This window comes from Xiphophorus couchianus, chromosome 3 (genome assembly GCF_001444195.1).
Source record: "Xiphophorus couchianus chromosome 3, X_couchianus-1.0, whole genome shotgun sequence".
Lineage (NCBI taxonomy): Eukaryota > Metazoa > Chordata > Actinopteri > Cyprinodontiformes > Poeciliidae > Xiphophorus > Xiphophorus couchianus.
The window spans coordinates 3,026,596-3,050,370 of NC_040230.1; the positions used below are offsets into that span (position 1 = coordinate 3,026,596).

The 23,775-nt window shown below is 37.1% G+C and overlaps 1 protein-coding gene and 1 long non-coding RNA gene across 2 annotated transcripts in view; both read left to right on the forward strand.

Moving 5' to 3' along the window:
- Nucleotides 1–604: 604 nt before the first annotated feature.
- Nucleotides 605–6,086, forward strand: LOC114142075 (uncharacterized). Its single transcript, XR_003594957.1, has 3 exons — nt 605–741; nt 1,772–1,881; nt 4,068–6,086. It is a non-coding gene; the product is annotated as an uncharacterized LOC114142075 (long non-coding RNA).
- A 7,522-nt stretch (nt 6,087–13,608) lies between these two features.
- Nucleotides 13,609–23,775, forward strand: part of LOC114142302 (neural-cadherin) — a 137,320-nt gene continuing 127,153 nt past the window's right edge. The window contains exon 1 of the mRNA XM_028013516.1: nt 13,609–17,774. Coding sequence (XP_027869317.1) covers nt 16,817–17,774 — 958 coding nt within the window. The 5' untranslated portion in view covers nt 13,609–16,816. The remainder of the gene's footprint in view (nt 17,775–23,775) is intronic.

Below are 23,775 nucleotides of genomic sequence, written 5' to 3' on the forward strand. Positions count from 1 at the left end.
TAGTTTCACCAATTTATTACCCTGCAATGGAAAATCACATAGACTGCATAGAGAATTTATGCCCTTCAGATTTCTATTCTTTTTACCTCATAGTAATAGATTGGAAACAAATTTTAGAAAACAATAATAGCTTTAGTAAATGCAAAATGCAGCATTTAAATGTTTTCATTAAGTAAGCGGAAAAAGGCTATCCAAAATCAACCTTAAAAAACTGTTTTACAAACTAACCATCATTAACCAACATGTTTCTGGTTCAGTTTCAGCACATTAGACACTTTTCACATAAGGCTAACTGGTTTTCTTATCTAATTCTCTAATTTGCCAGAATGTCATGGGTTGTACTTATAAGATCATTTTCCCATCACCCATCTAATAGTTTATGTAGCTCATGATAAGTTTTTTTCCAGCTTCTGACAGATAAATTTATGTTTAAGATGCTAAAGAAAGTGACATGTTTGTTTATTAGTTGAGATTTTACAGTAACATTGTTACTGAAAACTTTACTTGTGTATAATGTTTTTAATTTACAACATTGTTCCATGTAGCTGCAAGACCTGGCCATAAGATGGCAGTGTTTCAAAATCGTCAACCATTTTCCGAATATTTTCCCCCAAATAATTTTGGTTCTTCCTGTTGTTTTGCTTGGACACGAATGGAGACACAATGTTTGTCCCACTGCAAGGAAGAAAGGCAAACAAAAGCTTTCACATAACGTGAGGAAATAATGAACTAAAATGAGAGGTAAGCAGTATCACTATAATCTAATGGTGTATTTCCTGGCTCAGCGGCAGCCATTTTCCAGGTGTTTAGATATAAAACATCTTTGTAGTTAAATTGAAACGATACTGCTGTGGGATGTTAAGGTCTTGTAAAACTTAGCATTTCCCTTACATGTTTGTGGGTTTTGACCAATTTTGTGTTTTAATTCTGTTACAGTTCTGCTTGGATATTATTTGAAGAATAAAAGATGGCAACCCAGGAAATGGAAATTAATTTTCTTTGCTCCATAAAAAAGCCTATAAAGCTTTCAGTTACAATCAAGTGATTAATAATACTGAGGGATTTAGGGAAATCTGAAAACAGAAAGACAGTACTGCTTGTATTCAGAAGTGTTTGGGAGAATTTGGCTTGTGGATCCTTTGGCTTCTTCAGAGGTCTGAACTGATCAAGGACAGATAGTAAAAAATTATTGCTCAGACCAATGGCACTACATGTCAACAATAGATATGTTTTACAGCTCCACAGCTGTGAAGGATGAAAATATTTCATGTCACGATAGAGGGGTGACTGTAGGTTGATGTAATCACCCATCAGGTCTTCAAGACAGACAGAAATGTTCACATGCAGCAGGTAGACGGTGTTTACAGTAGACTGAAAATATTCTGGGGGATCCAAACTTTCGTTGGATTTAAAATGTGATCAGATGTTTTTTTGTTTTTTTTTTGATAACTTCCCAATAAGCATGGTAAAAAAAAAAGTATGGCTTTTTTGATCAAATGGGGATTTATAGATTAGAAGTTTGCAAATAAGTTAGTTATTTTTATTTAGAGTTCAGTGAGAATGCAGTGGATATGTAATGTCGTATCCAGCTTTTGTGTGATTTACAATCAATACCTGATACAGATGTAAACAGAAAGAAATGCACTTTGTTTGTGTTAATGTGTTAGTATTTTTGTTAAAAAAGTACAATTCACTGTTCTGCTGCCTCACTAAGAAGGGAAGTTGCTGCTGCCTTGGTGTCACTTTCATCTTGTTTTATTTTGTTTTCCAGACTGACTGATTACCTGAACATTTAAGTATGAGAGGGCTGCACACCATTTATGGACTAAAGTGGACTAAGTGACATCAGTTGAAGCTGCTCCAAGCATTTCACATGCTGAGGTGAGTGACTTTTCTTTGACCCATTTTTCTTTTTTTATCTTATTCAGTTGAAATAAAGATAGACCAGCAATTCTGTGAGAGAGATGTTAAAAGAAATCAGCTCATCTCCTTAATCCAAGGCAGAAGGTTCAGGTACACCCTGGACTGGTTGCTAGTCCGTCACAGGGTCGACACAGAGACAAACGAGACTAAAACTGTTTTCACACCCGATGGTCTGGTAGACTTAATTCAAATTTAGACCAAAATTGCAGCATTTGCTACATTTTCAGCTGCTGCGGTTTTCTTTCACACTGGACTGTGTCAAAAAATCCAAACCAATTGCAAAACCTGTTCCATCAATCGTCTGTGGTGGCGATCCATCAAGAACCACTGAATGAAACAACACAAATGACTCTGACATGAGCGAAACGTCCTTCTTCACACAGTGTAAACAACAAGTAAAAATAGTCCCAGTAATGAAGATCTCTTCATTACACGGACTAAACAGGGCTTGTATGAACACTACACTAGTTTCATAAGTTTACTGCCTGATTGATGTGAACTTGTTGAATCAAGTCAGCTGTTATTGAACATACAAAAATGAGCCACAGCACCTTCCTTTGTAAGAACGAATCAATGAGAAAGAAAGAACCTGGAAGAAACAAATTTATTTCTGGCGGTACTGCTTCCCTCATTCCCATACCAGCTCTTCTGCTTGCGCTCCATCACGTTGTCACACTTGGCCCTTTTCATTCGGCCTCTGCCCCTGTGGCCCTCCGCTGAACCGAGCGGCAGCCTCATTACTGCTGCGGGCCTTTTGAGGAGCAGGAGCCGATGTTTAGAAGCTGAATCACCTCCTGCTGCTTGCGTTGGTTTTATTCTGTTGAGGCGGAGAATGTCATTCATCAAGAGCCGTCAGACCGTCAGTTTCAGCAGCCGGCAGGATCGAGAGGCCATTAAGCTTCCTGTTGGCTTCACACTCACCATGAACGTGAAAGAAAACTGGACTTATGGCTAGAAAGACAAATATTTTTAGAAATATAGCACATTGCTCGGCTAAAGTAATAATTTTTATAACAGAGAAAGTCACAGTTTAACCACAGTGTTAGTTTTTACTTTAGCAATTAGTCATAAAGTTCAGGTGTAACTGTAGTTAGTGTTAAAATGTTTGTAACAAATTTTCAAACTAACAGGCTCCTTCTTCCTGAATTTTATCATGTTCTTTCACCGACGTATTTACTTGTGCCGTTGACATTTGTCCATAGCAGGCAGTAGAGGCCTACTTTTTGTGTTTCTTTTAGTCTTGGTTTTGTCCTGTCTTCATAAACAGAAAGAAATAATGGCAGAAAGTCAGCAGACGTTTTCTTTCTCAAAATAACTAAACATCTAAAGCAAAGTGACTATTGTGTCATCATGAAAAACAGACATTCGCATTCAAGACCGTTTAAAAATCAACAGTCTTGTACAAAATTGAACCAACCCAAATGTGCAGATGGATTGGAGTTGTATGTGTTTGCTGTTGTAGAGTCTGTAGATTCCCACCAGAATGAAAATCACAGTTACCAACATAACGAGTGGAGAAATGGTTTCTCAAACGATGAGGATGTAGACGGATGGTTCTGGAGTCCTGGAGATCACCGCAGAGAAAAGGAACAGAGCTCTTGGCATGAAGATGCAATTTGTGAACATGAAACATGAGTTGAAATTAAAAGGAATATATATATATATTTATTTACTATTGTTTGGTAAACAAATCAAATAAACAAAGTCCAGTGCAGTTCTGTGGGTATTCATAGTAGAGAGTGCGTTTTTGTTTATGTGATTCATAAATGAGAAAGAAAGAAAAACAGAGAAAAAAGCATTGTATAGTAAGGAGAATAAAAAAATAAACTCATAAATGTCCTTGATGACATTATTGATGACAATAAAAATAAAACTAAAAACAATAAAAAATGAAAATAATAGGATTAAAGCTAAATGTATAATTTAGTTGTTCTTTAGCTGTTTCAGTAACTCCATGCTGATAATCTACAGTCAACAATATAATTTCTTCTACCGGTATTATGTTCTGATGGATAACAATGGAGCAGTTGTAAAATACTGTAAATGTAAAACTTAGCCTGTTTCTTGCAATGTCCTAAAAAATGTGACTGTTTGGTTAGAGATTTCTGAAAGCCTGATATCTCATCCTGGCTTTGTGTTGACAGCTTCAGGATGCCCTGCAGCAGATAGAGGGATGACTGGAGAGAGGAGATCTGTCTCCTGGAGAAGAAGATCTTAATATAGAATATATAGTAAAAATAGTCAAATCACGAGGCGGACTGTAGAGCTGCATTTCTGTTTGCTTCACTGTTTATCAGAGGAGACGTTTTTAAAAACAATTTCACTGAGATTTAAGTCATAGGTGAAGAAATCCTGCTCTGTGATCAGGATTATGGCTCAAGGTTAGAGTGACCACAAGATCTTCTAACTAAAAAGTGATTCTTCACAGTGAAAGTTGGTAACATTTACAGATATTAAATCATTAAAGCCAGAACGAAGCAGCATCAAAGTACCATAACATTTAGCAATAACACAGACACATTACACTATGGACGATGTTTTCAGTTTTGATTTAACGAATCAGTTAAGAAGTTAGGATAACGTCTTGAGGTATTTCTTTTCGTACGACAAAACTGTCGCGGCAAATGTATACAAAAAGTTTCTCCATATGTTATACCAAAAATACAGGCAGGATACATGTAGAAAATAGCAAGTTATGACTTTCAAACTGAATTATGTAGCGAACCAAGGTTGATGTGTGCAGTTACAGTCCTTTAGTTAAAAGTTTCTGTTAAATGAGGTGAAGGATAAATGATTTGTGTTTATAAGTCCTAAAGGAAGATCAGAGATCATACATTTGATGTAAGAAGGACCTTGAGACCTGACTTACAGATTAGTGTTTATGAAAGCTTTATTTGTGAACAGTTAATCGTCTTTTGTCTTTCCATAAATATCGTGTTTTTCACATTATGTGGGCTGGACTGACTGCAACCCCTCTAATAATTTTCTTAGTGTTCATACATTACATCATTTTGAAAGGAGCTCAGATAACTGGGTTTGATTATGTCAGCATTTACAAAACGAAAAAGAAAACATGTTTGATCTTTAGGTTTTCACTCAGTCCATCTAAACAAACTGGAAGTCTTTTTTTTTTATAGGAAATGAACATTTCACTTTTTCTTCTATCTGTAGGAGAACACTGTTTGATTGACAGCTCTTTCAAAACCACCGTTATTGGAGACAGAGTGGAAAGAAAGTTTCAAAACCCTGTGTGTGTGCGTGGGGGGGTGTGTGTGAGGGAGAGAGAGTGAGTGTGTGTTTGGAATATTTCCAACTCTGAAAAGTTGAACAGTCATCAAGCATTTTACCTCACAGCTTTCACCATTTTTTATTCTTTCCTCAGGCATAATTATGACTGCTGCTGGTCATAGGTGTGCATGTGTGTGTGTGTGTGTGTGCAATAATCACACAGTTTGTGTCTGTCAGAAACTCGTCACTCACATGTCACAGTGAGATTCAGCCGCTCACTTAAAGGGAAATACCTCTCATTTTAAAATGTCACTCGGAGCTTGTTATTCGTCGACTTCGCGCGCACACACAGGAACACACACACACCGACTCGCATGTGTTCCCCACTTGTTGGTCAGGTTGATGGTTCTCAGATTGCTGCGTGACATTTTGGACAGATGGAGGGCGGTGGATAACTGTCACTCACCTTCTTCCTCCCGCTCGGCTCAATTTAAACCATCTGTCCTGACTCTGTGTGTCTGAGGATGATGATTCATTCAGACTTCACCAAGATGTACCTCAGTGTAGACGTCTCGCATTTCCAAGTTTGGTCAGACTGCAAGTTATTCAGTAAACTTGTTTTTCTTTTTGGATGTTTTATGTACCTATTTGTACCTGTGATTGAGCGGATTACAATGGAGTATTATACATGTATGGCTTACTATAAAATTCTACCAAAAAACTCATTTTGTGATTAATCTGTTTGAAATGTCAACAGTTTTCTAGAAACAAACAAGGAAATGTCTGACCTCCAGAAGTTGAAAAGTTGGGAGAAGTTTTGCTAGTAAAAATGCAAAACGTTTGAGGTTTTCTAGAAAAATTTGGAAATTTCTGAGTTTCAAAAGTAAAAATGATAATCAGAAAATTTTCAAAGATTTTTTCTATAAAATTTCTGAGATTAATCTTAAAAGTTATGAGTTATTACTAGCACATTTTTAACATTTCAAACTGATAAATTTCCTAGTTTATTTCTTGAAAATTTCTGAGATTATTCAAAACATTTTTTGTGTGTTTTCTTCTAGCAAATATTCGACTTTTGGAGCTCATAACATTTCTATTTTTTCTGGAATATTTCTGAGATTAATCTAAAAATTTCATTTTCTCCTTTTTTATCAAGAAGTATCTAATTGTGCGTTTTTCTAATATTAAAAACAAAAACCAATGGTGTTATTGTACTGCTGTAACTGTAAAAAAAACTAGTTTTTCCATTTCACCAAAAGTCAAATGATTGTTTAAAATGTATTTTCATTCCGCTTTTTAATTGCTAGTTCAACTCATCATTTTTGCTCTAAAGTTCATTTTGGTCTCTAGTTGCCATGGGAAATCCACAAATGAACATAGATGGTGGGGGTCATTAGGGTCCCAATTACCAGCTTTAGCTCTGGGCCCTGCATGAGGTTCAGCTGGTGGAGAGCAGCCGGAGAAAAAGATGTGATGTCACAGTGTTAATGTGTGTTAATGTGAGTAATGCACACTTTTTCAGCTGAGTGAACGCGTTTTTTAGAGTTTAGAGAGTTTTTAGCCTACAAGCGACTCTAAACAAGCCCTCATTTTCTCAGTAACAACAAATTGAATTCAAAGGTCAAATATAAGGTCAACCCTTCCATGTCTCGGATGTTTTTGTCATGTCGTGAAAAAAGGAGACAGGAGCATCAGATATTTTCTCCTTGCAGGCTCACATTGTGCTTTGTCCTGTAAAGACTCATTGTTGGAGTAATCAGACTTTGTTGTGTTTTGTTGTTTTCTGTTCGGATGCAGCATCAATGAAAACAGACTGTTTGCTTTATTAATGCATTGGAATTTGCATTGATGTGACGGAGAGCATTTGTGCTTATGGGCAGGATGAGGAAGGAAAAAACAATCCTGCTTATAAAAAACAAAGATCATGTAATGCAGTTCTCTTGATCTTTATGAATCCCTGACTGTCTTAAAATCTGTTCACTCCTTTTTCTTCTAACACATTTCTGATATTGTTAATGGTTCGGGGTTGCACTAATACAGTTGTAGTCCATGTGGTGGACACATGTCAAGCTGCAGTCCAAACCTTATGACTCTTTCCTACATTCCTGAACAATTATTCAAGTTGCTTCTGCACTTTTTCCTACCACAGATTGCAGCCAAAGGCACATTACTAAATACTGACCTGAACATTTATACAGTCACTTATCTTATGTTTTACATCTTTATCTAATTGAAATTGTTTTATTGAAATCAGTTTTCACTTTAATATTGAAAATCTTTTTGTCATTTCTTTTGACAGAAAAGCAAAATTTTGTCACTCGTTAATGATTTGTAAAACATTTTTATTTACACTGTATAGATGTATAGTTTTTTTTTATCTACCTCATAAAGGTATAGCAAAATACGTTAAAATCTGTTGGAAGGTGAGAAGAAGTGAGATGTTCTGGGTGTATAGTGTTATGTTAATTTGATGTTGGTGTTCAAGACCGTTATCGCATAAACAATTCAGAGTTTTCACAATTTGGAAATTGAAACCATTAACCTCTCCACCTCAGCTCCTCCTCCTCCTCTGCTTCGATCTTCTATGTTTGACAGATGTCTGAGGTCAAATCACAGCAGCCCAGGCCAACGCTGAAGTGGTGTGATGGAGCTGGTGGTGTCAAATTTCCTGTCAAAACCACTCACTGCACTCTTTCATCAGACATTGCTCACTTTCTGCATTCTCTCCCACCGGACAGAGAGTCTGTTCAGGACGTGGTCTTTGTCTTTGTGCAGGTTGAGATGAAACGTGTTGAGAAAAGTGATTTATTTTTCAAATGCCAACATGCTGGGAGAATTATCTTACAGGATCTAATCTCCCTTATCACGGCGACCCCCAAAGTAATCATATTTACATGGTGGTATCTATTTAGCTGCTAATGACATGCTGCAAGCTCACCATTGTGCTATTACACCTCTTTATCTTCCATCCTATTATACATGTGATCTGATTTCATCTGCGCTGCTGCACATTTACATATCCATTCAATCACACACCACTGACTAATAAGTTTCAGCTTAATTAAACTCGTTTGCATGTGGTGAAGTCCCATCATGCGGTATAATAAAATGAGCCCAGTGTGATAGCAGGTTGTCAAGGTGTGTGTAGTACAACGGGTATATTTAGCAAAGACGCCTCTGGGTAAAAACATACATCATCATTGAGGGTAACAGAGCCACATTCTGCTGTGGACTAAATACAAATGACTACTGTATCCCTTCGTACAATGTCTTAAATTGAAAAATTCTCCAATAGAAGATACAATTTCTTCTATAATTCATTTCAAATTGTTACATTTTTAAGATGGTGAATTTCATCATATTTTAGAACCAGAAAACCAAAAAACTAAGGAGCACAAATTATAAATGAATCACAATTGTTATTTTTTAAATTTATTTTTACAGGGAAAGAGCTTAGCCTAAAAGGAGACTTTTTAAAACAAAATCAGCTTTATATGTTCGTATAGGAATATGCAACATCAGACTGGACAGATTTTTTAAAACAAAATGTATATTTATGCACACTTTGAAGTATTGTATCAGAAAAAGTTGAGAAAAATAACTTCCCAAAACAAGTTGTACACTCTCAGGAGGTGGTTTGGCTTTTCTGAGAAAGAGTTCTTGCGCTAACAGGGAAAATATTTGCAGGTTCAGTTCAACTTGTGGGTCTGTGCCTTACCAGGGGCCCAAACATCTGAGCGATTTCTAAGTTCAGCCCTCTTTCTGTTTTTTTTGGGATGTATGGTCCATGCTAGTTTGGAAACTCTACTTCCTGTTTATTAGTTATGCCTCAACTTCTGGTGAAATTACGCTTTCTGTAGCCTGGTTGATTAGCTCCATTTGTGACATTTTAAAAGTTTGCTCAAAATAAAGTAAAAGGGCGTGCCGTGGTGGCGTAGGGGTTAGCGCGAGCCACATTTGGAGGACTCAAGTCCTCGACGCGGCTGTCGTGGGTTCGACTCCTGGACCCGGCGACGTTTACCGCATGTCTTCCCTCCTCTCCTTCCCCCTTTCCTGTCAGCCTACTTCATTAAAAGGGACTCTAGAGCCCACAAAAAAGACCCCGTGGAGGGGTTAAAAAAAAAAGATTCACATAATAATTGGATGGAAACATAATCTGCATTTCCATTAAAAATGTTCACAAACCATTGTCGGTATTCCGCCAATGTCAGAAAAACACAATTTCATAATTTTCTGTGTTTTCATTAATTACGAAATGCAATTAAAATCATGCAAGAATTTATCTTTCTTCCATTTCTTGTCTTTGTCTTTTCCACAAGAAGTAACATCCGGTTGTTGATCACAGGACTTGCATAAAGTGTTTCCATCGCAGTTTTGCGAAATACACTACTTTCAATACAGTCGATGCACACCTCATCCTAGCGCAAAAATGTTTTGGTGATAAACAGGAGTTTTTTCTAAATTGATGTGTTTCCATTAAGATAATTTATTTTCATATTTCTGATTAGCACAATCTTAAGGTCAATGGAAATGCTATTAATTTGTTACTCTTTGGGTCTGGCAGTAATCATGCCTTGCTAAATTAAACCAAAACTATGGGATTAATTGCAGTAAATTCTTATTTAACAGTTTACCATTTTTATTGAGAACTGAATTTTGTAATTTTATGATCCAAACTATTCAAAAATGACATAGAAGAAATATGTATGGGGCAAATATGTTTTTCACTATTCTATACAAAATATGCAGTACCCTTTAATTTAAAGTATGATTATTTATTTTTGACGTGGATATTAGGTGCATTTTAAGTACACAGACTGCCTAATGCAGTAACATACTCTGAGAACATTTTCTCTCTCTTCTCTGAGCCTGTGTAGTGAGGTGGTGGAGGCTTTTTTCCCAGTTTAGTCTGCTTTGAAGGTTTTCTGATGGAAGGCTTGGAAAAGCGTGACCAATTGATTGGAGGCTGCAGCCAACATGTCGCCTGGGTGTAAGTGAGGGTACTTAGACAAATCAACAAGAAGAGGCACAGCCCTGAAGCAGTGGATCACAGCTTCATGAGCTGCAGAAACCCGAAGCTAAACCGCAGAAGGAAAAAATGCTGATTCTCCTGACCTCGTCGACAAAGTTTGACCCATGAAAGCTGTCTTTAAAAGCAGAAAGATCTGCTTTAGTTCAAGTTGAAAAGAACACTGATTGAAAAATAATCCAGCATTGATTCATGAAGACAAATGTATTCAGCAGTGGGCTTCTCATTTTGCTGCCAATCATCTCTCATCATTTAAACATAATCAGTAGCTTTGGGAGGAATATTTCCTCCATCTGTCTTCTTTTTGTCTTGATTTTGTCCCTTTATAGAGTCATATCTTTCATTAGCTGCATTTCCTTTACAAATGTGCACAAACCTTCATAGAACAAACACAAATTTTTAATTGCGGTGTCTCCAGAAGAAACACAATTAAAATCATGCATGAATAAGTTTTTTCATGTGATGTCATTAAAAAACATGCTGTGCCATCATCATCATCATCTTCCTGTCATCTTCTTTGTCTTTTTTGCCAGTAGTAACATGTGGTTGTTGATCAGTTGACTTGTGTGATGCGAAAAAATACAGCCGGAAAAAAAACGCCTAAAACAACTTTTAATCAAAAAACTAATTTTTTTTTTTTAAATTGCATGTTTCCATTAAGCAAATGTATTTTTGTTAATTGGACAATCATATGGTCAATAGAAAAACATTTGTTCAGAGATTAGCATTTGACTGGTTTTTATGCTAACCTCTGCTTGTGATTTGCAGCTTCTCAGATTTGCTGGTTTTTAATAAATTAACTTCAACATTTTATAATTTGCTAACATTATAGGAAAACAAGATGGAGACTGTATTCCAACTACCGAGAAAATTTACTCAAACCTCAGATTTAGGAAAAGCCACATGGCTTTCCTTCCTGCTTGTGGAAAATTGGAGTAAGTCCTTACCTTTGCAGATTTGCTTTGGCAGCCATGTAAGTCAGGTTGTCTGATCCACATGAGCCTTATTCAGGCTGAACTCTTTGACAAGAACCACCACAAATCCTCTCTGTTGTCTTCTTGGACAGGATCTCTCAGCGAAAGTCAGAACCTCTAAGCAGTGATGGAGAAAATACTGAAACACTCTACTTAAGTATACGGACAAATAAACTACATAAATGAACTTCAGTGAACATGAAAGTATCACATTAACATTTGTAGTTAAGTAAAAGTAGTTCAAACTTGTAATGGGTCAATAGTAAACAATAGTAAACAATATTTTAATTCCTTGATACCAGTTCCTAAACTTTGACTCGAGGACTTGGACTTGAGCCACATGGTATTGTTTTTTGAACAATTCATTGATTACTTTTAAGCTCATAAATAATCACAATGTGTATTTCAACACATTGTAGTGGAGTAGAAAGTATAAGTACTTAATGTAAAATGCAGTAAAAGTCAAAGGTACCCACGCAAAAATCTACAGTATAGAGACATGAAAAATGTAATTAAGTACAGTAATGAAGTATTTGTACTTCCCTACATCCCACCATTTCCTCTAAGCCTGAGGTCAAAGTTGAATTGTTCCGTCTCAATAAATCTCTGTTTAGGGAGAAGTTGAGCTGTCTAAGTCTGTGATTCTTCAGTGATAGTGGAATGGAGCAAGAGATGGAGAGCCAATCAGGGCCTGCAGCAACTCTTCTGGGATGTTGTGGTAAAAAAAATGAGCTGAGCTAAAAAAGTAAAGTGATCTATTAACCTACTAAATGAAGAACATTGCAGATAAAAGCAGCTGAAATGAGACTGAAAGGGGCAAATGACTTTTTTAGCTTTACATTGTGTTATAATGTATTTCCCTCACCACAAACATACTTGGAGTGTTACCTTGATTATTTTATGTTTAAGAAATCCTTTAATCTCCATGGCAACCATTCAGCTCTTCAAAACTCCTGGGTGGACCTAGTCCCTCCTTCAAGGCACAGCTCCTCCTCAGAGCTACAGTTTCCAAGTTTCAGAGCTTCTGCCGTGCAGAACTGCTTCCCCAGTCAGCCCCTTCAGACTAGCCAGCAGCAGTTAGTAAACACCTGAAAACAAGCGAAGGTAATAAACTAGTTACCTGATTGTGCTATAAAATGACTCTTTGTGGTTGGAAAACACATAATGCAGCCCAAGATAAGGCAAGGTGCTCTGTCATCCAGGAGATTTTAGAGCAGGACCGCTGCTTCTCTACATCAAATGGAGTCGGTTTGGAGATTCGGGGATCTGATCAGGAAGCCTCTTTTTCCCTGGAGCAGACCTAGAACCTGCTAGAGGGACAATATACTCTTCGGGAATGAGAACACCTTGGGGACGCGTGAATGAGCTGGACGGACAGAGATGTGTGGAGTTTCCTGCTGGACTTTTCCCCCAGAAATCTGATCATCGATATCTGGAAGACAGAGGATGGATAGAACTCTAAAACAAATTTAAAGCAAATGTAAAGCAAGCTATATTTGTAAATGTTTTATTCAAAGCCTGATTATTGGTGAATCACGCAGTTTTTTTTGTTTTATATATATATTTACTATTGGAAAACAGGCAGGAAACAGATTTTAAGCAGAGAGAAACTCAAAGTTCCTTCCAGAACAAATTCACAGCAATCTTTGTGTTTCCTGATTGACGGGAGCAAAGTGCTGTTTTCTGCTCCAGTATTAAAGTGATTACTTTCATTCTGTTGCGGCTTTTTCCATTCCTTCATTTCAACCACTTCTTCTCCTCCTCCAGTCTCTGATCAAAGGCTTCAGACAGTTTTCACTCCACTTCTATGCAGTAATGAACAAAAACAAAAACCCAGGAAGACAATTTCTTATTTTAGAAAACTTCAGAGGGATTCCCCGAATTATAAAAACACACAGAGATGACATTTTTTGAAGAATGAAATCTTATATCACTTTTAATCCTCGAAGCGGTAAGAAAGAAAAACATGGTGATCTCAACAAATTGTCCTTTTGTTAAACAGGTTCCAGAGGACAAATTACACTGCAGCTTCCCACTATTATTACTGCATTCAGCAAAGAGAGAACTAAATGCAAAGTATTAGTTCTGTTAGTCTTAAAAATCTAAGCTTTGTTGACATTTTTATTGCACTTTCATCTTTTAATCGCTTTTATTATCTTTATTATCGTATCTATGTAACCTCTATACATCTTCCTCCCTTCATTGTTTAGATGTTTGCTTAAAAGAGAATTACTCTGGTTGTGTGGTGGCATACTGTAGTTGTTGTTAACACTGTTGTCTTGTAGCAACAAGTTTCAAATTTTCTCCATGAATTCCAGTTTTCCCTCACAGTTTGATAAAATATGCTGGGTAGATTTGTGGGAAACTCTAAATTGTTCTAAGGTGATGAGTAAAAGATATGTGCAGGAAAACAAAGGAAAGACATTAGAATAAGAAAAATCCTTTATTGTTGCATAAAACGAGACCTGGATATATACAACAGCTGAATATTAACTCATATTTTAATATTGTCCAACAGAAAATTTAAAATAGTATAATAATAAATCAGTTTTGACAGACCTGCTTCTCATCTTACCTTGCAAATACACTGCCATTTAAAAAAATTAAAACACAAAACGTAATTAGTTGCTTGATAATCCGTATTTTTAAAATAATACGTAACAAAATGTCAATAATTGACTGGCTGCTGAGAGGAAGCACTAACTTGGCTATTTAAAATATGAGGTTAACATAGTATTTTTGAATTTTTGCAGATGTTTCTGAATAAGAGAGCCTTAGTCCTGGCAGTCAGAGTGAAAAATTTAACCCCAGCCCAGCTGCAGTTCTCCAGATGTTAGCAGGTTTGATTTTCTTGCATGACTTCTATTCTGTGTGGAACAAAATACACAGTTTACCCATATTGTTGATGGGCTATTGAGTCCTGCTATATACATTTTCTTATTGTGGAATTTTCTGTGAAGAAGAATTTCCTCTTTGCCTTCATTTTTGATTTATTTGCTTCCCTCCCATACATTTCTCCAAACCACCCTCATTTCAGAAAAAAAAAAATTCTTAAGTTAATTACAGAAATGTAAAAGTGTGAAGTATTTATAAAGGATTAGGAGTTTATTATGAAGATAATCCTGCGGAAATTTACTTTAAAGTGCCGTACATTGCTGTTCCGTTGTTTTTTTCTGTTATATCTCCGCAGACCGCTGTTCTAAAATATCCACCTTTCATGCTAAAGTAAACAGGTTTATGACCTGGTACAAAACAAATGTTTTGGTCTCTATAGCTGTCACTCTGTATGACAGAGAAGTGCTGTGGCAGCTACCCAATGCTCCGCTTACATGTCAGTCTTGCGTCTGGAAATCCAAGATGGCAGCAGCCAAAGGACAAACTCAAGACTTCAAAACAGCAGTCCACAAGCTAGTGGCTGATGTCACATGACTTGTATCGGACTCCCTTATGCATTTTGTGACAGTGATAGAGGTCAAACCTATATAGTAATTTGTTTTACAGATCCTGTTGTGCTGTTTTTTAAAATCATTTTGACTCTGACACTTATTCAGATACATATTTTATGCCAGATATGGGAACGATCTTGCCACCGGTTGCTGGTGTTTCTCTGCCATTATGCTGCAGCTGGCAAGTAAAACTACAATGGCAGTCGTGTTCAGCTGACAGACATCAATCTCCATCAAAGCAGCTGTGAATAATGGAAGGACAGCGCTGCTGTAAACTGCACCTCTAGATGCCACCACTGGACCGAACACTGTGTGTAGAAACATTGAATATTTAATGAATGCAGTGCCCTGCGAATGAATTCCTGCCCCGTCAAGTTGTTTACATCATATCACGTTAAAACAAACAAACAAACAAACAAACAAACAAAAAAATCAATGTCAGTAAGCAGTACATGACTATTAGTTGGAGGAAAATTGATCCAGGGATTTCAGAAATGTTTTCCATATACTAATCTGAAAAATGTTGTGTATAAATATTTATTAACTCTTTGCTGCTCCAATCATTTAAATTCAGTTTATTTCAATTCAAAATGTTCACAACTAATGTTATCTTGAGGCACTTTACAAAAAAATGATTTCAATTTAATTACACAAACATTACATTTGATCCTGATTATTGAACAGCTCATTTAATTATTCAAAGTTGTTTAAAAAGTTTATATCTAAGGAAACCAAGCAGATTGCATCACCTCAATGCAATTCAAAAACACTTTATTGATCCCAAAGGGAAATTAAATGTTGTTGCAGCTCAGAGTTATTTTAGATGGTAATGACAAGTCATTGACTTGCAGCCTTCAGTCCTTCTGGGTGAGCATATAACGACGTAGACAAAAAGTCTAGACCTGGATTCAGATAATCATGTTGAGTCGAAAAACAATGTTCAAAGATGCTCCCCATCCAACAAAAAATTAAGCGCATAGATGTGCAAAACTGCTATGGACATAATCCAAAAGGATAGAAGATCAGATTGTAGCAAAAATTGTTTTAACAAAATATTTACTCTGAGAATTAAATATCTCAAACAAAGTATCTCTATACTCACAGCTTTACAAATAATATATCATATTAAATCTTATTTTGGGAAAAGAAAATGTTCAAGTTTGTGCCCAGAATAAAACGACTATGTTCTCTTTCATTATAGCCACTTTGTGTACAGAGTTACTGCTAAGGCTTCATAGATACCTTGGCCTGGTTTTGCCTTAATAATGGATTTTTTCTTCCATTATTGGGAATTACAATTAAATTAATGCTTCAGTCCTTAATGACATACAGTATTTAATAATTGTTGCAATGATTTTAAATTTAGACTCTAAATGCAGCAACATTTAATTTTGAGAGCTAAGCTGCTTTTTTGCTATATACATAAATCACTTTGTCATCTTTACCATATAGAGTTTGATCTGCATCTAATTTTTGTGTGTTGAATGAAAGATAGAGATGATCACATCTGATCAAGGCTAATAAAAAAAATACCTTTTAAGCAGTTAACCCACATATAGAAAAAGATCTTGTCTCATTTCCTCACCATCTGTAGACCCATTCTTCCAGAGGGCGGGCCTCGTACTGTCACTCATGTCAGTCCGGCGTCCTGATTGGTCTCTCTCCTGCGAGGGGCCAGTGAGCGGTGCGATGCAGCCACATGGAGCCAGCCTGATGCATCTGTGTCCGTTAGTCTGTTCCATCCTCCGGAGGAGTCAACCCGGAGAGTGTGGAACACTTTGGCGCATCATCAGCATCTATATGCTGGAACTTTCTTTTTTAAACTGAGCAGAGAGAAATTATACTCCAGAATATATTTTTCATCACTGTTCTTTCTATTCATGCGTCTTTCATGTCCCCAAGAAACTTGGGAAATAGGACCAGTTTGATCCATGCGTAAAAGTCCTTGTTGGGTGATTTATCCAGAGGACTGTTGGATTCCGTCCTGCGCTCTAGATGGAGGTTTCTTATCCTTCATGACAGTGGATCTAGGTCTTTTTGAGCCTTTAAAAGGAATAATTTAATAAACTTAGCTGAAAAAGACTTGTGCTTCATCTAGAAAGATAATTCCTATTTTGCGCTGTTTTAAAGTGGATCTATGTGAGAGAAGTGCCCGTTTTTGTGGCTCCCGTGGACATTTTGCTGTCTTTTGTAAGTAAAACTGTTTTAATGGAAACATGAACAAAGGTGCAAGAGAAGCGGTTCTCCTGAACACCTTCCACCTGCTGCTGCTCCTGCTGCTGGTTTATGCTCCACCGGTGAGTCTCTCCGCGCAGCGCAGGCATCCAGCGCGGTACTTTGGCCACATCGCTGAGAACTCCCCGGCTGGATCGCCCGTTGATGGGGTCGCAATCCCGCTAGAAGCCGGAGTCTGCTCCGGTGCAAATCTTGACGGCAGCCTGTACGGGAATTATCCCTCTGATTTCCGGATCGTTTACGACTCTGAGCGTCGGGACCGTTTGATTCTGGTGTCCGCCAAACCGCTGGACCGAGAGTTTATAGCGATGTACGAGTTGACGGTGGAACTCCCGCCCATGTGCCAGACGAGACCGGCGGTCGTCCAGGTTGAAGTGTCCGACAGGAATGATAACATCCCCCAGTTCCTCAGCGGGAATAAAACGGTGGAAGCGGATGAGCTGGCGCCGCTTGGAACCGTCTTGGCTCGCTTTGACGCAAAAGACGGCGACGCGGAGAGAAATGGACTCACAACTTTTTACGCATCGCCACAGTCCCGTTTGCTTCACGTGGTGCCACAAACCGGCCAGGTGAGGCTCGTAGGGTCGCTGTTGGGGGTCAAGCAGCTCACCCTGCGGCTTTACGTGAAGGACGGCGGGGACGTGGAGCTGATCGGTGACCCGGTGTTCCTTCGCGTCGACGTTCGCGGCTCCAGCAGAGCGCGGCGCAGACCCCGTGCTCTGTCCGAGGATCTGAGCTACACAGTGACCGTACCGGACCACATCAGAGTGGGTGATCTGGTGTTCACTGTGCCGGACCAGAGGTTCGACCAGCGGGGGTTCGAGGTGATATCCGAGGCCGACTCACCCGTACAGATCGAAAGGGACTCGGGGCGCTTGTACCTTGCGCGCAGTCTGCGGGAGCCTGCGGAGGTGGTGGTGAAGATCCAGAATCTGCGAGGTAAGACACAGACCCTTCATTCGTCCCTGCGTAGAGACGCAAAAGTAGCTTTACAGGATTCGATTCAAGCTGCTGTTTTGGTTTCTGGCTCAGTTGGTTTCTTAAAATTCTGTACTTAAGATCATGAGCAGTACTTTTATTGTTGGGATCTAATTGTTTCTAAAGTTTGTTTGCTTTAAATTGGTGTTTTTCTGGGCATAAAGCAGGATCTGAAGAGAAATAAAGTCCGGATGCTAAATGTAACTTTATCAAAAATAATCTTTTAATTTTGGAAGAATTCATCTTCTGATCGGAGGTCAAATGAACATATTTGAGTGGCACAATTGCAGTCTGGATTTGAACCTTTGGAAGCAAAAAGATTAGGGTAATGGTAAGATGCTCTTCCCACCATAAAGAGTTGAAGCTCATCACCAAAGATAATTTGGTTCAAAAAAGAGCAGAAACTCGCAACAAATATGACAATAAATGCTTTTCAGCTGATTTTTGACAAGTAATTTATCATAAATAACTTTTAAACACCCCACTTTTGTTTACAATGTAAATTAAAAGCAATTCAATCATTTTTTATTTTAAAAATTGTGTCTGGCTTTATTCCGCCAGAGAACATCTTGATTGAATGAAAATAATTTCAAACCTAAATCTGGAAAACGTTTGAATAATTCAAGGCCTGTATAACAAGCAACCATCGGCCACTTTGTTAGGTACACCTGCTTAGTTCTTCTTTTTCACAAGTGAAACAACAGATTACATGTCAGCAACTCAGATCATTTAGGTGTGGTGAAGACGACTTGCTGAAGTTCAAAGCCAGCATCAGAAGGGAGGGAAAAAAGGAGATTTAAGCAAGTTTGCAGTTTTCAGAAACTGTTGATTTAATCGTAACCATCTGTCAGGTTTACAAAAATGCTTTGTTGTTGTCAGAGGTGAGAGGAAATGGGCAGACATGAGGAATATGACCGCTCCGAAAAGCTCAACGTGTCAAACAGTGAAGCAGATGGGCTAAAAGTGGACAGTAACAATGGATGGTATCTGGTTTGTAGCTCTTGATTCAGACAGAGAGTAAAGGAGCATTGAAATTTAGCCAGAGGTTGTGAGGTTTCCATAAAGGAAGAGTGTAGAAACTCTTTACTAGAGTCATCCTTGTTCATATTTTAGGTTTCATGCAGCTTCAGAAAGTTTCCTTTCACAGTGCTGTGCAGATTTTTCCTATGTTGAGAAGTGAGAAGTGTTCATTCAGTCGGTGTGTGTGTGTGTGTGTGTGTGTAACGGCCCATGTGTTGGCTCTTCTCCAGCAGTTTGAATTGACCCCAACCGTCAACGGCTACTTTTCTGCTCTTTCATTCATTCTTCACAACTCTCCACAGATCCCTGCCAAGTGTGTGTGTGAGAGAATAGAGGGAGTGTGTTAGGTTGTGTGTGCTGCCAGCAGACTGTTAAAGGACAAACAGTGTTTAGTTTGTAAGGTGTGAGCAAGCACACCCCAAAACACTTCACACACAGATTTTAGTTTTCCAGTTAGGAGAGGAAAAGACAGACACACGTCGCTCCAGAAGCTTTCACTGGAGCTGAATGTTCAGATGGTTAAAGGCTCCTGATGGAGAGGATTTATTTTTGCTGCATGTTTGACTTCTGCAATGCAGCAGGAATTCATTTGCATTGTTAACTCCACTTAATCTACACAACAAATTAAGTTATGAAGTACTTATCTCATCTGCCGGTGTTTATTGAAATCCAGATGGAGAGTGGGTAGTTGTTTTTTGTTTCATTCTTCAGTAAAAACATTCTCATTATATCACATGCAGTATGTATAACCTTTGACATTCAGCTCATATAACCAGGAATAAAAAATCCTTTTCTTAAGCATATCTTAAGTTAAGTATCATGTCAGTTTTTTTATTTTATTTTTTTTATATTTTGTGAATTATCAGTTGTAACCATGAGCAGCTGATATGAGTGGCATGCTCCATAAAAATAACATATATTTCCAGTGTTCACTAGTAGTTTCCTACTAGTCCTTTTGTTTCCATTCAGTTGCATGGAATAAAATTACATTTTTAAAGTTAAAACAGTTACACTCAGATAAATAAGGCTAGGTGGGGTGATCAAAAGATCATATTAATCAGAATATTTCCAGAAAGAAAATCATGGTAACATTCCAACATTGGCCTTTTTTTCAGAGCATGAATAAGAACAAATGTAAAGTTACTAACGAGGTTCATGTTAAATTTAACCTCGTCAGTCTGAAGAGCATGTTCTCTTCAGTTTATTCTGTATAATGACAAATATACTCAGCATAGAGCACAGCTTATAGTGGAAACTATACCTTTTTGTAGCTCATTTTGCATCTTTAGATGTTCAGCTATAACGGGAAACCAACTAGTCTCATCTAAACTGGACAGGAACAGATTGAAAAAACTAACAACTCAATTTCAACAGAAACACTGGAGTTTGATTTTCATATAATCAACATGAAAGAGTTGATTTAGCCAAATTTCTTCAGCTTTTTGGACTGGTATCATGAACAAACTGTTGGCGGCTGGTCTTCTAAATGACAGGGGATGGTAGTCTTACATTACTTCCTGTAATAAGAGCCCTTCATAAACTAGTGTTTGTTAATTATACTCTTAGGTTTTTGATAACAGTAATTTATTTTGTTAAAAAATATACTTTCTGGATATTTGTTTTAGTTGTCTAGATGTTTGGTTCTTGGAGATGTTAATTTATTGAAAGTTTTTTCTACTTTGCATGTAGAGCCATTAATTTTACACAATCTTGTTTTCATCGTCTTTACACACACATTCCTCCAGTTTTGAACATTTTCTTCTTGGTCACAAAACTTATCTTTTGGTCTTTTGTATTTCATATATACAGGAGGAAGATTGTTGAAATTGAGAATTGTATCCCTCGTGATTCATCAACATACTTTATTTGACCATTTATGAATGAAAGTTGTGGTCAGAAGTTGCATGATGTAATGATTATTTAAATAATTGTCAACTAATTTAGTCATCAGTTAATCATTAATTTGAATAAACAGACTTTGAAAATGACCTTTTCCTTTCTTACTAATGGTCACTATAGGAATGCTGTTATTGCATTTTAGGTAATAAAATGTGGTTTTGTATTTTATTTGTATCTTTTAATGTGTTTTTAATATTGCATATAAAAGGCTTAAGTGGTTAAATCATGACAATAATTAATAGACTAATTGATTACTAAAATAACCTTTAGTTGCAGGTTTTGTCCTGAATCACTTAAGATTAAAGTTTACAATATAATATACATGCTTTCCAAATCATTTGGATAACTGTGGTGATGTCTGAATAAATATTTCAACTTTTAAATCAAACTTCTCTCCAATGCCATTAAGAAAATCTGATCGTCTGTCCATCACAATAAACCGTCAAAATTTAGGATAATTAAAACAAATCAAGGGAAATATTTGGGAGCAGCGTTAATCAGAGCTTCTGGCCAATATTTAGTCAGTCTGAGTGTGCTGATGGCCAGCAGCTCTGATCTGGTTGACGGGTTGAAATGTCATCCAGATGCTGCTGTGACCCCGTCACACTCAACCTAAAGTAAATGTTAACCAAGAGCCTAAAGTCCTCACATCTGGACAGCCATGGTGGCAGCTTGATGTTCTGGTGAGGTCTGGCTAATCAGTCAATCCAAACAGCATCTTTGGTATTTATTTGTAAAAATTAGTTGTGTTTGCTCACCTGGAGCTCTCCCAGGTCTGAACACATGGACGGCAGCAGAACCAGAGCTCTGGACAGGAAGCTGTGTTTGTGTTAAAACAGAACGACAGGGCCCAGGTTGGCTGCGGTCTGTGGTGGCCACAGAGGAAGAGAGTGGGATTTGGGCGGAGCGGGCTGTAAACTGTCCGGCTGATTGAGACGGCCTGTCTTTCGTCGGCTGAGGTGGAGATTTAGATGTGTGGGAACGAACTCCGAGCAGCAAACGTCTGCTTTGAATTGTCTTCAGGCATTCAGTGAGAAACATCGGGCCAAAGTTTGGACATCAGTGACTAAATCATTTTGGTAAAAAAAAAACCATATTTTGATATCAGTATCTTTCTCCTTCACATTCATCTGCTCTCACACCAATCACTTGCATTTATTCAGGCCTCTTAATTATTTAAAAATCAAAGTGGACTCTGTATGTTGTGCATCACTGCAGATTGAAGTGAGTGGAATGATGCTGAATTATTCTCGACTCTTTGGTAAATAAAAAATGTTTTTTTTTTGTTTTTGATGTTTAAGTGAGCCTTAAATATTATCTATTACCTTAACACATAAATATATTAATGGGGGCAAACTGTTTGTGGGTCAAATGAACAGTATGTTTAATAACTACTTAAGCTTATTTTCAAAAGGTACTTTTATCCCAACTAATGAGCGCATAATTTAATTTACTTAATATAACTGAATAATTCAGTTTTGTTAGATGTGCACTTAAAAATATGCTGTAGTTGTTAACAAATGGCCATGCAAAACTGCAACGCTGTCAAAGGAATCTGGAGCTTTTAAAAATAGAAAAATAAAGTTCTGAATTCTGCTTTAAAATTCAGCAATGAATGGAAACATTCTAATCATTTAGCTGACCTCATATTAATGATTTTAAAGTGGGTTTTTTTTATTTGGACAGAAAGCCTTTTGCCTTGTTTTTAGCTGCATTGATCAGGTTTCACAAGGTCTACCAGTGTATAAACCTTGATCTACTTCAGATAATAGACTGTGTACCGACAGTAATGAACTATTAGAAATGTTTGAAAAAACATTTTCACATCTAACTTCACTCAACTTTATTGTATTTAAGCAGACTACAGTTTTATTAAGGTCAAAACTAAACTTCAAGACAAACAGAGTGAGTTTAGATGTAACTAAGGTAATTTTAGTCCAAATATAAAACAGTGCAGTTTTTCCTGTAATTAAGCAACTATACAAATGTAAATAATTATTCTTATGATGGCTTCTGTGAAGTTTTGTGCTGCTGTTTTGGATTTAATGGTCATGTCGAATCATTTTCCAAATCTCATTCTGAACCCTTTATTTCTGTTTACCCGCTTCTCACTAATATATGAAACACAAAGTTAAGCATTTGAAGTTGTCTGAAGTCCGTGTTTTGTCTGCATGAATGAACAACCATGCATCTTCTGGGGTGAAAATAAAAGATTCACTCATGTTAAATCACTCTCGGGAGGATGCAACCCAAAGTTAAACTTTCATGACTGTATGGTCAAGAATTTTTCACTCTATAAACCTAAATGCTGCATGTGTCAGATACTGTTTGTTGCTGCACTCTGAGCATCTCATGGATTGTCTTTGCGTTTTCAACAAGGCAAAATGTCTTTTAGATAATGTTCTTTTTGGCGTTTCTAGAAATATTTTTAAATGAAAAACTAGGAAACTAAAGGAAGAACTCTAAAAAAGGAGGATGAAGGTTTTACATTGAATAAAGTATTACAATAAGTTTGTAGACAGTTAAAGAATAAGTTAGGCAGAGGCTCCTTGCGAGGTAATGACAGATTAAACCAAGAATCAAAGTGAGACAAATCTGATTCTTGAAAAGGACAACTAATTTTGAGCAAATCCTTGTTTTTTTTAATAATTTACAACTTGAAAGCAAAATAATTTCCTTCTAAAAATTGAGCACAAAACTGACAGAAATCAAGGTTAATAAAAATAACCTACATGAAAATCAATTTTCAACCAAATTTATTGGAAACAATTAATGTTTTTAAGCTCTTAAAAGTCAACTCTTTGGTTATCTGTAAATGTTTTTGAAATAGAAAAAAGCATCATGAATGTTTTATTGAAAAGTAAAGATTAGTTTTGCAGTTTTATTTTGGACAATAACTGATATCTCGCTTTTTTGGACTGTGCTGACAGTCTTTGCTCTTATTTATTCATTAATACATTATTCTTTCAGAGATCCACTAATGTTTTCTAACACTAATGACTTTGGTGTGTTCCATCAATAAATGATCGAATGATTGAATGAA